Source organism: Quercus robur, chromosome 5 (assembly GCF_932294415.1).
Source record: "Quercus robur chromosome 5, dhQueRobu3.1, whole genome shotgun sequence".
Taxonomy (NCBI): Eukaryota; Viridiplantae; Streptophyta; class Magnoliopsida; order Fagales; family Fagaceae; genus Quercus; species Quercus robur.
In genome coordinates this window covers 10850945-10867093 of record NC_065538.1, presented here as the reverse complement: position 1 = coordinate 10867093, position 16149 = coordinate 10850945, and the positions used below count along the sequence as shown (strand labels likewise).

Here is a 16149-nt window from a genome sequence, read left to right as displayed (position 1 = left end):
TAATAAAATGCTTTTAAAGAGTATCATAAAAGTGAGAATTCTTATTCTTGAAGTGGGCCTAGGGTTAATATTAATAAACTTTCTTCCAATTTCACTTCCCAATCATATGTGTGTTTTTTTTTTTTGAATTTGAACAAGAGGACCACACCACACGGTAGGGTTGACCTTTCCAAGCTCATTTCACACGGCTGTAAATCAGTCAGTTATCCACACACACACACACACAATAAAAATAAAAAAATAAAAATCAATCACACACATCAAAGCCCACCGTCACCGTATTCTTCTCAATCTTTCTTTTCACTTTTGTTTTGTTTTGTTTTTCTGTCCCACAGATAAAGCAACACCAACAAAAGAAAAGAGAGAAACAACATAGAAAAAACATCATTTGCAGTATCATCAAATCAAATGTGGAACCTTCAAAAACACTGTACTGCACTATAAAAAAAAAAAACACACACAAACGGAACCTCGAAGTACAACATTTTTTTTTTAGTTAGTACACAATCACAGACATAAACCCTCTCTCTTTCTCGTTTCAATGGCGGCTGTGCTGCTTTCATTTGTGTCAAATTCTGAGCCTAATTTTCCGTTTTCAATAGAGAATCACTCGCAAATATACAAACCCATGTTGTATTTTTGCTTCTTGGTCTTCTTCTTCACCTTCTTTCTCTTGGTTATCTCCTACTCCACGTACAAGAGGTTGAAGAAACCTGAGCAGAACCGAGAAAAGGAGGATACCCAGAAGCCAATTCGGAGCGACCAGTTGGAATTCGAGCGTGCTTTGGATGAAACATCGGGTGCGGCCCGTGAAAATGACCCGACCCATTTGACCCATTCGCTTCTTTTGGAGATCTTGCCCTCTGATTCTCCCAAATGGGACTGTTTGTTTGGGGAAGAAAAAGGTGGTGACCCGGATTCGAACGGGTCGGGTTTGGATATGGATGGTGTGGATCACGGTGGGGATCAGAGGGTGATGAAGAAAAAGAAGAAGAGGGCCAAGAAGAAGAGGATGAATTCACTAGCTGAAGAAGGTGGTGGTAGTGAAGAGAGGCCGTGTGTGGAAAGAGGAAACTCGGGTCAGGGTTCTCGGGTCAAGCAGGAGTTGGTATGTTTGTACCCGTTTACATCATCAAGTAGTGCCATGCAGAGGAGGATCAAGCAGCAGTATGATGAGCTTGTGAAGTGCAATGAGACCAAAGGATTGACACTGGCACAGGTTTTTTTATTTTTTATTTTTTATAGTGTTTTTCTACCCAATATGTTAAAAAAATTGTGACTTTCTTATTGATGAGGGTGACTTAGAAGTTGGTCTTGTTTTCTGTTCTATTATGATCTTTGTGCATTTTTATGGAAAATACTGCGAATTTATTAAAAAAATAAATTTCTTCGAAACTGATGATAGGATTGGTATCTTATCAACGACGTAATAAATAAATTAATCAGTTTGTAAATTTCTATATAGCAAAAAAAATTAATACTTGTAGGCTTGTTGAATTACTCAAATTCCATTTAAAATTTTTGTAATGTGACAAGGAACACTCTTAATGGCTTTGGGTTGCTGCTTGTTTCACTCACTCTTCTTGCCTGTGCTATGGCAGATAAATACATGCCAGGGATATGAGTAATTCCTTCTTTTTTAGTTGGTTGGTTGGTTGGTTGTTTTGGTTGGGGGGGGGGGGGGGTGGGGGGGCGGCGTTGGGGTGAAGCTCTAGCTTTTGTAAACTTTTAATCATGGAAATGTAAGCTTAATATGTTTGGTTTGTGATAGACTTCAACAAGAAGGGAGATAGTTGACTTGGCCTGAATAATACGGCAAGCTTTTGAACGAGTCTTTTAATGGGATGGGTTAAAACTTTCAACCAGATAGGTTGTCAATGCAGGTAGAGAGATTGATCAATCAAATAAAGAGGAATTAGGCCAGGTGGAGAATGCGATAGTTAGCTACATGTTATTTATGAGTTGATATCAAGACCTTGATTATTGGACTAAAACAGGTGGTGGCAGATTTATCAAATGTATATGGGGTCTTTGTCAAGTAATTCTTAGATACTCCTGAAGCATGGAGAATGGTGTCAGAGGAGGGAGCACCATTTATGTTCCGGGAGTACCTAAGAATTTTCCGTTTTTGTGAACTTGAGAGGATCTTGGGAAACATTCTCCATTCTTTTGTGGGGTTGGGTGGGGTTGTGCACACAGTCTCTCTCTCTCTCTAGGAAACATCCTTCATTCTTTTGTAGCTTCATTTGTGTTTTTCCAAAGTTTCCTTCTTTAAATTAAATAATCAACTGAGGTAAATAACTTGTGCCAGGGTGATTTATTTGTGAGCCTTACACCATGTCTTGGTTCAAGGAGAGGTAATGAAGGATTTTGAAGGTTGTCTCAAGGCTGAGGTTGAAATCAGTATACATTTGCCTTGTACCCAGCTCATGTTTGAGACACAGAATCATAATTCAATGAAAACTCAGGTCTTCCTAGGGAACTGGTCCTTGTGGCTGCAAATATCTCCTTATGCACAGCACACATGCACTTTAGAAGTTTTTGTAGATGTTTTGTTGCAAGAGCAATGAGGTGTAGAAGAATTGAACTATGAGATTAAAGCCTATAACTAGTTTTTACACACATCCACATATTATTGCTTTGCTCACAGCTCAAGATATGTTGTTGTTCTCTTCCTGAAGACAATTGATGGTTCACCAACATCATATCAGATTCTATTTGCCCTTGACGTTTTGATTTGATTGCTAAGAACCACCATTTATAAAATTATGTTTGTCTGCATGTATCCGCCACTACAGAATATCTGAGGTCAATACTATTCATTTTCATTCCCTCTTTTATATATGTATCATACATGACAGGTGTTCTATTCTTTTTCTTTTTGTGTGTATGTTAATTCTATTCTTATTGTTGTAATGTAATCATCTTTGAGAGGGATAAATTTCAAAAAATTTGATTCAAAAGATAAGATTAATCCCATGGTCTTTCTGATTTATAGTTCATGAAACTTGTGATATACATTCCCTTTTTTAAATTGGATGATTGACTGATTTTTTATCTAAACACCAAGTATCTGCAATTGTGATGACTTTACATGTATCACCAAGCATTTGTGGTTGTCATGACTTTCTGTATATACGTATTGCAGGTTGGAGATTTTGCCAATTGCTTGATTGAGGCTAGAAATGAGCTACAGCATAAGTATGTTCTAAATTATTTTGAGGAAGCTAAGTTTGTCCATTATGTTTGTTTTCTTTTATAAATGTTTTTGGGTTGGAATCATTGTTTAGGACTCTCCTAGTATGTTGCAACTTGTTCTTCAAGTATATAAACCTATACTGTTGTGTGCCATTCAGAAGCTCACAACTTATTGATTAGTACAGTGAATATTAGGAATAGTTTCTTGATTGTTTAGTTAATGGCAAAATTTTCTTCCTAATTTCCCACTTGACCCCAAAAAACTTGGTTATTTCTGAGTTTCTTTTTAAGATATGGAGTTTTTAAAAGCATTGACTACTGTAATTTCACCTGATAGTTTTCCAATTAATTTCTGATTTCCGAAATACGCCTTGCAAAATTTAGTATCTCCTTTTATTTTTTGGGTATGCACAATTCTCTTTTCTCAAATACATTTCTATTATCCTTTTTTCTATGACAGGGCTGATGTCATCCAACGTAGGTTCACTATTACTAAGGCTCTACTATTCAAGGCAGACAGATCTTCCTTCGACCGCCTCCGCCAACAGGTTGGTACTTAATTCTTGGATTTGTAGGAAGCTGATGTGTTTTCAAGTATCTTGCCACCCCCATAAGTGGATTAAATTTAATTCCTTGATTTGATTTTTCAGATATACAAGCTAGAATTAGAACAAAAGAGACTAGAAGAGGATGCATTTGTTTATAATTGGCTTCAACAACAGCTAAAACTCTCACCGGCATACAAAAAGGTGCAAATTTAAGTCTTATTTTTGAATAAATATTTTATTTAGGCCTTGAATATAGATGGTTGGTCTGGGAGACTGGGATACTCTTTCTTGTTCCTGTAGAAGCTGCTTATAGAAGCTAATTGTGTAGACAAGAAATCATCTATGAAGTTTATATCCCCCCTACACAACACTTAGTCTTAAAGTAATTGCTAATTCTTATATTTACAGAATTTACATTTTCTTTGCACACTCTTAAAGTTTTACTGAATACTGATAATAGTGAACTTTGTCAAATTCCACTCCTAATACTCTCTTATGAACAAAACAAAACAAAAAAACAACTGCCAAAACATCCTTTCTCTTCCCTCAATTCTATCAAACCAGATGGAGTCTTTAGTATCTCTTTCTGCACCCGGTCTTTGATAGGATATGCTGATGATTCTAACATCCTATCTCTTATGAAAGATGGTTGAAATTAGCGCTTCCATGGAATTGAAGGCAAAATCTGGGGAGCTGGTGGAAAGTGTGGACACAGACTTTGCTGACATTTCATTTGAAGATTTTTTAGCACAAGAAAAGAAGGATTCATTTTGGTATGCTTCATTTGTAGGATGACTTTTTTGTTTGTTTGTTTTATTTTTGTGCCCTGCTTATATAATCATATTTTCCATTGCTATGTGTAGGCAAAGAAATGGCAAATCAAGATCATTCTCAAGTTGATGACAATATTTGCTCTGCTAACCATAATCACGAGTTTCAGTAATTCAGTTCAGTTGTATGTATATCCAATACCCAAGTCTTGCACTGTCACGGGAACTTTTTTGGCTGCCGGTGCTTCTTCAAATAGGAATATAACCATTGCTAATATATGTTCAAATTTTCTTTATAGGATTTTTCTATGGAAACTAGTTCATCAATATGGATTTTGAATGTAGCATACCATGTTCTACTGAAATTTGGCATTTTTGCTAACTACTAACATTGCCTTTTAAGATTTGAAATGCAATAGATGCTTGTAGATCTTATGTGGTTTGTCGCACTAGTCATATGTTTTTTATTTGAAGCTTTTTCTAGATATAACTTAAACATTGTGATTGACCCTGTAAGCTTTACCAGATGGTGCACAGCTATATGTTTGTACTGTATAGTTGAGGATGTGACTATTGTGTATAAAATGTTAGACAAATACTAGCCTTTGTGCTTGCAAAATCAAGTAAGCTTTTAAGTGCTAAGGTGGGTGGTCAGAATCATTGTGGATATCATGCTTCTAGATAAGATATGATCTCCAAGGCAAGTGCAAACAAATTGTCTATTGCAAGCATTTAACACCATGTTGTTTGAGAGTGCTACCAGGTAAAGGTAGTACTTATCAAGAAAAAGAAATCATTTTTTGTTTACGTTTTGTGATGTAGAAGGTAAGGCTCTAAATGGTTATTGAAATATCAAGTATGGAATGCGTAAGATGGTAAAGCTTTGCAGATCAGAATGACTAGTTCAAGCATGTCACGCTCAACAGCGTGTACAAATTTAGGACACCTAAAACCATATTTGAAAATGCCTTTAAAACTAGCTCAAGGACTGAAAACTTAGAAGGGGAGAATAAGTTTAACAAGGTGAATCCTACATTTACCATCCTAAGTCGTGGCCCAACGATTAAGATCTTGATATGGTGTAGTTCTCGAGTTCAAATTTTGAGGTTGACAATGAGGCTTGTTTTTTTTTTTTAGGCTGAATGACAATGAGGCTTGATTGGACTTCAGATCTATTTCCTCCACCATTTGAAACCATTGCTGCTTTAGGTTTGGTTGAGATTTAGGACACCTCTTAAGCATATTTGAAAGCGTAATTAAAACTTACTCAAGACCATGTGGAGAATTTAAGTTTTATTGTTTTAATAAGGTGAATCTGATACTTACCATATATAGTCATGGCCCAATGATTAAGTATGGGTTAGATCTCAAGTTCAAATTTTCAGGGGTAACAACATGATACTGGTTTGACTTAAGGCCTATTTCCTCCCACTATTTGAAAAACTATTAGTGTTCTAGGTGAGGTTGAGTTTTAGGAAACCTCCAAAGATATTCAAAAAAGTGTTTAAAACTAGACCCCAAGGCCCAAAAAAGGGAAGAATAACTTCATCAGTTATGAAAAAAAAAAAAAAAAAACTTGGTCAATTCGAGGTGACTAGCGTCTTGAACTTGAGAGGGATAATAGAGTTTTTGGTTTAATTTCTGCTTGCTTCATTCATAATTCTTACGTACATAAATACTAGTGAGGAGATAATACTCATCACAACAAATTCCTAAAACATAGGATCCAACTCCTATTTGAATTGAAATACAAATACTAATCTTAATCCCAATTTATTGCAGAAATTCTCTTCTTAATCTACTGCAGATCTACTGCTGAAGCTTATATGAAATTCAAGAGCTTTATTTGAATTCAACTTGAAAACCAGCATCCTTATCCTCTTATATTGTTATCCACATGCAATGTAATCTCCTTTTGGTGTTGTCTTAAGTCTGAACATTAGCAGAATCCTAAACTCACCATCTAAAGGTTGGACTTGTCATGGTACATATATCTCAAGTTCCAAATTTTTGGGTACAACGATGTGAAATACTAATTTTACTTGAGGTCTATTTCCTCCCACTATTTGAAACAATTGGTGCACTAGGTGGGATTGAGATTAGGTTATGGTTCAACTCATATGAAGGAACGCCCACAACCTCATCCCTAGGCCCATATTTATAGGTAGATAACCTTATGAGACTTACATATATGAGCCCTCCTATGTGAAAGGGACAAACCTTATCTTATTTTTTAGGATAACTTCAAATTGGTCACCAATTTGTCCTACTATGCACCTTCCTCTCCCAGAGTCAACTTCTTTTTTTCTTTGGAATGAAGGAGAAATTTATTACATCTAAAGGAGGGGCATGGGTCCAGTTCATCCCTCCCTAGGGGGAGAAAATTCAAAGGGGATAGAGGAGGGGAAATCAGCCCATCCACACTACAATGGCCCAATGGGCAGTCCTAGAAATAAGTTATGGGCTAGGTAATTATCCTGTCCATTTACATAGCAAAAAACCCAACATACAAAAAGTGTATACGTCTGATTTCAACCATGATTGTTTCATTGTTCGGACTTAGCCCAATTCACTTCAGACTGGGCTAGCATAGATTGCTGTGGCCATGGAGCTTGAGTCTCCTTCAAAAATCGCACAACAGATTCATCCTGAACCTCCTCACGATAGTTGATGTTGACATAAATGGCAATTTTTTTTTGCAAAACTATACTATTAGTCCCTGAAATTTATCCTGTGAACATAATTTGTCCCTCAAGTTTCAAGTAAGCACTATTGGTCCCTAAAGTTTAAAAAATGAGTGCTACTAGTCCTTCAACTAACTTCTGTTAAAAATATTGCTTATGTAACTAACGGAAAAATTACGTGACATTTATAATTTTACTGCAGGTACTTATAAATTGACATGGCAACTTAAGTGTCCTATGCCATATCAGCTATTTAATTATAAAGTTGCCATGTAATCTTTAATTGGATTTTATTTATTCTTATGCCAAAAAAACAAAAAACAAAAAGAGATAGGATTGGCTTCAGCCCCTCACTCTCTCCTCCCCTATTTTCCCTTTCTTTACTTCACCATTTTCCAGTTTTCTAATCAAGTGGCCGGACCACCTCAAAGTCAACAATAATTTACTGGAAACTCTCTTAACAAAAATCTAGATATGAGTTGAAGAGGACCACCTTTGAGGATACAAAGTCTTTTACGTAACTCTCTTTCTAATCTAAATTAATTGGCCACAAATCCTCTCTTGTTAACGAGAGTAGTCTAGTGTCAGGACCAAGAAACCAACAAATATTTTGAGAGTAGTGATAGACAACAAAGATTCCCACAGTGACTACCATTGGTTCAAGGCAGAGAAAGAAAAAAGACCAATTTTTTTTCAATTTTTTTTAAGGAAAATAAAACTTGAATATAATACTTCATACGTTTAAAGATTTATAATGAAACAAATTTAAACACTTTTTCATGCTATTTATGGATACTTTGGAAACAAATCTGAACAAAGAAACATAAAGATCTTTAGGAGATAAGCAGTCGATGGACATTCATGGAGAATGGTGAAGGATAGAGCTTGTATTGGCTGCTGCAGTGGCAACGAAGGCCATTTGGAGGAGTCGCTACGGCAAAGGAAGAGTGGTGGTGATGATAGTGACTGCAGCTGCAGCCACAATGGTTGGGAGAATGGCAGGAATGGAAGATGAAGTACTTGGGTCACAGGAAGATATTGAGAGTCTAAGACTTTTTTAGCAAAGGAAGATATTGAGAGTCTAAGACTTTTTTAGCAAAATAAAAAAAATGACGACTCATATGCCACCTCATAGTTTGTAAAAGCACTTGTAAATACAATGTAAAAGATGCACCAGTTGTAAATAATTTTGTAATTTTTTATTAAAAATGCCACATTATTAAAAAAAATGACAACTCAATATTCCATTAACCATGTAAGCAATCCTTTTGACTGAAGTTAATCATTTGACTAGTACCACTCATTTTTTAAACTTGAGGGATTAATAGCGCTCGCTTGAAATTTGAGAGACTAATTGTGCTCACAAGGTAAAATTTAGGAACCAATAATATAATTTCACCATTTTTTTTTTTTGAAAGAGAATTTCAACCTATTATAACATTCGCTTATGATAGAATTAAACTCAAATCACTTTTTTTTTTTTTTTTGAGAGAGGAAACTCAAATCACTTATCCAACCATAAATAAAAATTTTAAAAATAAAAATAAAAAATAAAAAACTTTATTTTTGGGTGCACCAATGATCTTGTCTTTTTTTTTTTTTTTTTTTTTTTTTTTGGGTTGATAATTTGTAAATATAGCCTTGGAGGTTGGTCTTTCAGCCACCAGCCATAGTTTAAGAGGTCAAGGGCCAGAAAATCAAGGAATATTTAATTATTACAAACTACAATTCACAACAATGCAGGTGCAACAAAAATACATTACCTATTGCCTCTAGAGCTGCATTATTTGATTTCTAAAATATCAATTATAAGTGCTCCTAACCAGATAACAAGAAATCAAACCACTTGAGACACATCAAAGATCAGTTGTAACCATATGGATATTATATAAGTATCCATACTTTAGTCACTGCTCAAGCTTCTTGCAAGAAAACTACTAAGCTACTGTTCATGACATTAACAAAGGTGTAAACAAACAGGCCAAGCCCATGCTACCGTCAACATAGACAAGGTTTTGAAGAGATTGCAAAATAGCTTTCAATTTAATCTTTATCCCTTCTATGCTTCCTGTCGTGGTCTGGAATTCATCCTCATCCTCATCACCCTCTTTCTGCATCTTTAGATCAGTCGATTTTAACAGAGGAGTAAATCTTTCGAACAAACCAGAAGCTTGCATAGAAGCCAATGGTTCCCGTCAAGACAAAGAAAGCGTAGGATACAATTACCATGTACCCAAAGTAAAGGATGCCTGAAACCAGCTTTGTGATCTCCAACTTGGTGAAGAAATAGAAGACGGAGTAAAGGAACAGGTAGAGGGCAGAGGAGCCGGCAGTCAAGTATGATCTCCACCACCAGTGGTAGTCTTCACTACACAACTGGAAGTAGCAGAGCACAACTGTTATCTCCGCACAAGTGATTAGAAGGATAACGAAGACTATAAAAAGGAAGCCAAAGATGTAATAGAACTGGTTTAGCCATATTGATGTTAGGATGAAGAAGAGCTCAATGAAAACAGCCCCAAATGGAAGAATGCCTCCAATAAGTATAGAGAAGACTGGCTTCATGTACCATGCCTGCTCTGGTACTTGTCTGGGGATTTTGTTAGTCTTCACAGGGTCTTCAATGGCTGGTTTTTTGAATCCCAAGTAACTACCCACAAAGACCAAGGGCACTGATATACCAAACCATAAGCAGAAAAGAGCAAACATTGTTCCAAAGGGTACTGCCCCAGAAGATCGCTCCTCCCAAATTAAGGCATTCAGAACAAAAAATACTGCGAAAAGAATGCCAGGAAACATAAATGCAGTTTTCAAGGTATTCCTTTTCCACTCTGTGCCCTTAAACATCTTGTGCAGGCGTGCTGAGGAGTAACCAGCTAACAAGCCCATGAAAACCCACAACAGTACCATGGCAGTCATAAGCCCCCCTCGGTTGGAAGGAGATAAGAACCCAAGCAAAGCAAAAATCATTGTCACAAGTGTCATTGCAAAGATCTGAACACCTGTACCAACATAAACACAAAGTAAACCAGAATTGATCGGTGCCCTGAAAACATCTCCATGGACAAGTTTCCATCCTGTTTCTTCCTGGGCCTCATCTTGGGTGTCCAATTGATTGTAATTGGCAATATCTCTGTACAGAGTTCTCATCATGATCATGGCCACCATGCCAGAAAGGAAAAGGACAATCATCAGAGAGTTTATAATGGAGAACCAGTGGATCTGATCATCATTCATGAGGAGGTATGTGTCCCATCGAGATGCCCATTTGATATCACTTTCCTGAGAAAAAGACCAACACAGGTTAGTTAAATGTATTATACAAGGGAAGGAGTTGAGTATGGAAGAGAGACATAGACAAGGATTTTATGAGTGAGTACCTTAAAGGAAACATCAAATGTAAAAACAACCTCCTTATCTGTCTCAACTTCTTGTGGAACGACGTTACCTTGCACTAAATTTTTGGTGTCTTTGTTGCACGTTGCTAATTGAGGGTTCTTATCATCCCAATCCTTGTATTCATGATTAATGCTGTTTACAGTATTTACAAGAGTCAAAAGCGATGACAAGAACATAAATAAGCTTTATATATATATATATATACATACACACAAGTAAAATTTCATTAAAAGGTTGAAAGGGTGCTACCCAAGTACATAAGAACATAAATAAGCTAGTTGTAACCACTTACAAATGTACTTGTCAAAAAACAACTTACAAATGCACTTTGTGGGCATTTTCAAAAAATTCCTATTTTCTTTAAACTTATTGGCATTATTCTTTTAAAATCTAAATTGGTATCATTCTTTTAAATCAATTTCAATGTATAAAATTACAAGGGAGCTTCTACATTTCATCTTTTCTATAATTTTCAGGCCATTGCAGAAAAAGTTATAGCATGTAGCACAAAAACAAGCAACAAATACATGCATCTCATATAAAATTCCCACAGTTACTTATCAAAAAAAATAAAAAATAAAATTCCCAGTTTCCCACAGTAACTCTTTAATATCAGAAGAAACGTCCAAGTTCCACACCAAAGAAGCAGAATGAAGCAAAGGAATATAACGCAAACAGCATTGCAGCATCGGACAAGTTCTGGGAGTAAGACTAGCTCAAACCATAGGTGTAAAAAAGCAGAGAAAAAAAATCAAAACATTTCAATCCATAGACAACTCTTCACAGTTCAACCCTTCTTTATCATGATGTAGCTGATTTTGAATATTTGTCTCTTGGTAAGATCATCTAAGCAGTTCACTTTTCTATGGACTTACACATGCACCAAGTGGAACCGAACCCACCCTCCACTTTACTCTGACAAGGGGAGGAGGTGCCATATATCAAAAACAAAAGAGGAAAAGATTCTCACACCTGTTTGGGGTAACCTCAAACCCTACAATCCGAGCCGAATCAGTCTCAAGATCCTTGTGATACATGACTCTAAAGCTCAAGTGGTTATTAATGAAATATTTCTCCTCTTTGCTCTGTAAAAGAAACAAATGTTTAAGATAGAACAAACACACAAAAATCCTAAAATAATAAGTTGCTTCTGAAGCATACCCCAGCATAGTTTCCTTTGAACCCAACACGGAAACCATGTTCGTAAGTTGTTGACTGAATTCCATCCCTCCTCTGTCTAAGGACAGCAACTGGAAGGTTATCTAAAATCCTGCAAGTGCATTCTGGAGATTTCAGAAAAAAGAGGAATATACTAAACATTCTAAATAAATTAATGCCTTTCACTTAGGAAAATAATTAAAATTCTTAAAACCCACAATGGAAAACTAAAAGATACTAATGGAAATAAGAAAAACTACAGAGACTTCATGAACAATATACAGCCAGTTCATCGACTTACATGTTAACTCGATATTCATCATCGATTTTTTCCTTAAAATTCTTAGCAGTTTCAGCATTAAGTTTTTTTTTACAGGCTACTTGACATGATTGCTCCTTCCTCATTTGGAACTGTCATAAAATTCATAAATTTAGTCACACAATAGTCAATAGACAATGAAAAAATAACTGAAATAAGTAAATGAAAAGGTTTTTTCCTATTCAGATTTGTAATACAGAAAAAAGGTAAAAGATACTCACAGTATAGACAGAATTCTCAATGCGGTCACCTCGAAGAACTTCCCCCAAGTTTTCAGCACTGTTCAAAATCTTGCCAGGCTTACAATAGTCTAGATAGTAGTAGTCATATGGAAGTTGTGTTTTAGTAGATGATAATTTGTTCACTTTGACTGGCAAGGGGTCTCCCTGTTCAAAGTAGACAATAATAATTTATAAGAAATTTGTGAGGGAAAAAAAAAAAAAAAAAACGCTGCAAGGAAATCAAACAGTGAAGAAACTTCTTAACCAAATTCTCAAAATACATAAGCCCAGCCCTTTTCTTTTCCAACAAAGTAAAAATATATTTGAACAAATGATACTTCCTGAGCTGGCCTCTAATCATCATAGAGACAGTAAACACTTGGAAAAATGAGATCTTTATAAAGACTGAAACTAATATCATTATACCCATAGTGATTATAGCACCCATTTTTATAAACCTTGGCAATCAGAATGGCTGCAAAAACTTCAAAACATATTAGGAGATCCAAAATTCAAACCAAGCTATGTACAATCCTATAGTGGAACATTCTAACCAAATCAAATCATTACCAAATTCACAAACTTGTTCTACAAAGAAGGATACTTCATTATGTGATGCAAAAGGTTGAAAACAAAATATGGTTCAAGAGTTCAGCTCAATGTACAGTCTAACTTCTTGTCCATGTAACTTGAATCAATTGTCTTTCATTTACACTTTTATGTGTAATATATTTGCACAAGCAGTACTTCCTGAGCTGGCCTCTAATCATCACAGAGATGGTAAACACTTGAGCTGGCCTCTAATCATCACAGAGATGGTAAACACTTGAAAATATGAGATCTTTATAAATTCTGAAACTAATATCATTATTACCCATTGCGATTAAAGCACCCATTTTTATAAACCTTTGCAATCAGAATGGCAGCAAATATTATGTAAATCTCAACAAAAACTTTCAAACATATTAGGAGATCCAAAATGCAATCCAAGCTATATTCAATCCCGTAGTGAAACATTTCAACCACCTACATAATATCCTATCTTGGATCACTTTGCAATTCACATCGAATACTTGATCACATTGGCTAGCTCATGCACACACAAGCTATTCAAAATTTCAAACTTTCTACCAATAGAAACATTAGACATAGCCTCCAAGTGCAATCCAAAAATGCCCATAGATACACACACATGAGCTATCCAACATATCTAACTTTCAACCAATAGAAACATTGAACAAGGCCTTGAGTGCAACCCAAATATACACATAGATCAAACCAATCCATCATTTCCTAGACCCAAAAACCAGAACAACCCAACAACACCAATCAAAACCTTTTAAAAAAAAAAAAAAAAACAACAACAACAGCAACAAATACAAACACCCAAATCACATTCCCAATTCCCAAAAATCAAAACTTTGACCTAAATTTCAACAAAAATCCAGATCCAAACAAAACCCATAATCCAAAAACAGCTCAAAAACAATCCCACAGATCCACCACAACATAAAATTAGATCAAACTCAAAAACCCAGATCCAATACTGCTCCACATAAAGCAAAGAGAACTCAAACAATACAACAAAAAACACAGAAAATAAAGAAACCCCAAAAATAGAACTACACAGGAAAGCAAGCAATGAGAGGTGAAAGAATGAAATAAAGCACAGATTTTGAGAAGTGGGTTTGGATTATAAGGGAACATACAGTCTGGAAATCGCGAGGAGCAACGCCAGGAAGGTAGAAGGAGTGAGATAGAGAGACAAAGAGGAGAAAAAACAAGAGAACTGTGGTCACTGTAAGCCCACACAGTGTACCCATTTTCTTCTTCTTCTGTTTGTGCTCAGAGCCACGGGGAGAGAGAGATGGGGTTTGAGGTTTCTTAGAGAGAGAGAGAGGCGATGGGGTTTGAGGTTTTTTAGAGAGAGAGAGACAGGAGACCGGATTTTGCAATTATTACTTGCACGGTTTCACTGAGAAAATCTAGAAAAACATAAAATTTTCGCAATATTTTTTTATTATTAATAATTTATCATTTTTCTTTGCTTCAAATTGAGCTGATATTCATAAATTTATTACGTTATTGATAAAATCAAAAATTTACAATAATATTTTTATTGATTTTCATAAATTTAGTACTTTAATTGATAAAATTAAAATTTTACAATAATATTTTTAATATATAAAAAAAAATCTAATACTTACAATATATAAACTTTAGGCATGATTTTCTATTAGTTTTTTATTTTATTTTTTGGCTTTTTATAAATTTTAATGTGAGTGTTAATCTTGTTATTTGGACTAATAATAACAATTAATCCTTGCATAGTTGTTGCACTTTAGTTTTGTAACAAATTAAGCCTTTTATTAGTATTTTATATTAAAAACTAACACACTTGATCACACGATTTACTTGATTTTATTATCATGCATTCATAATGTGATATGGAAATGTTGTCTAATTTATTACTAGCTTAATATATTGAGAGTAATCGTTCAAATAAAGAAATCCAAACCAAATTAACACTCACGTCTCACGTCAAAGCCTTAAGGGGCTTTATAATAGTAGTACTTTCTAATCATTTTCAAAAAAAATTATATATATAAATAATATTTATAAAATTATTATTAAAAAAAAAAACCCTAAATGGTTGAGAAAATTTTTGGTCCTATATTAATCGAATTGTTTGCCTAGTTCCAGCTCTCAAGTGAGGCTAATGACTTGTGGACATTTTTTTATCCCATATTAATGAAGCGTTTGGCTACTCTTAAGTCTAAAGTGTCCCTCTCACCCACCAAAAAAAATAAAATGTCTAAAATGTCCCCTCCAAAAAAAAAAAAAAAAAACTTTTAGGTTAAATGCATTTATTAGTATTTTTAATGGAGTCAAGCATTCAAATCTATCTCCAAATACATGATGTAATGCACAAACTAAAGGGGACTCGTAATTTATTATACTTATCAAAGTACATCTATTTCTTTATAAGAAATGCTGCGTCTATAACAATTTTATAACATTTTTACAGCATTGCTTACCCATCATTGCCAAGTCACAAAACACAATTTAAATAATCTGACTAAGAAAAGAAAACAAAAAAAAAATTTGAGAATTCAAAACAAAATAAAAAGATTAAGAAGTGAGCGCCTCTGCCTCTACCCTCTGCCCTCTGCCCTCTACCTCCGTCTCCACCTCCACCTTCGCCTCCGGTGTGTGAGAGCAAGATATGTGGGTCTCATCGTTTTGAGGAAGATAGAGAAGCAACGATGTGTGACGACGGGGAGAAGAAGTGAGCGTCTCTGCCTCTGCCCTCTACCTCCGCCTCTGCCCTCTGCCCTCTGCCTCCACCTTCGCCTCCAGTGTGTGAGAGCAAGATTCTTCCTTCTACAAAACCCCTAAATATGCTGATGTTTTGAATTTCATATGATTGTTTGTTTTGTTTTCTTAATCTTTTTATTTTGTTTTGAATTCTCATTTTATTTTGTTTTTTGTTTTCTTTTCCTAGTCAAATTATTCAAGTTGTGTTTTGTGACTTGGCAGTGACAGGTAAGCAATGTTGTAAAAAAGTTGTAGACGTAGCATTTTTCTTTATCTATACTGTGGTATTAATAATAGGATTTCTCTTTTTCGTTTTCAATTTTTGGCATACCAAAATATTATCATACAAATTCTAAAATAACATACCTTTTAGTTTAATTTTTGTATACAAAAAGGCAAAAAAGGTTAAAAGAGTAATACTACTCATGTATAAAAAAAAAATGGTCATTCTCACCACTTATTTGAATTCAAATGTTTGATTCTTCTATGTATTTGTTATCTATTTGAATTCAAATGCTTCAATTATCTTCTCAA

The 16149-nt window shown here is 35.0% G+C and overlaps 2 protein-coding genes across 2 annotated transcripts; one reads left to right on the top strand and one right to left on the bottom strand.

Moving 5' to 3' along the window:
* The first annotated feature begins 290 nt into the window (after positions 1-290).
* Positions 291-4949, top strand: LOC126725122 (uncharacterized). Its single transcript, XM_050429652.1, has 6 exons — positions 291-1219; positions 3149-3201; positions 3659-3746; positions 3849-3947; positions 4392-4519; positions 4610-4949. The coding sequence occupies exons 1-6, from the start codon at positions 542-544 to the stop codon at positions 4644-4646; spliced, it is 1083 nt and encodes a 360-aa protein (XP_050285609.1). The 5' UTR covers positions 291-541; the 3' UTR covers positions 4647-4949.
* A 3938-nt stretch (positions 4950-8887) lies between these two features.
* On the bottom strand, positions 8888-14266 carry LOC126725120 (transmembrane 9 superfamily member 7). The gene is made up of 7 exons (XM_050429650.1): positions 14007-14266; positions 12298-12462; positions 12059-12168; positions 11761-11869; positions 11572-11684; positions 10581-10731; positions 8888-10482 (listed from the first exon to the last, which is right to left on the bottom strand). Exons 1-7 carry the CDS (start codon positions 14118-14120, stop codon positions 9325-9327), a joined length of 1920 nt encoding a protein of 639 aa, XP_050285607.1. The 5' UTR covers positions 14121-14266; the 3' UTR covers positions 8888-9324.
* Between the last annotated feature and the right edge of the window lie 1883 nt (positions 14267-16149).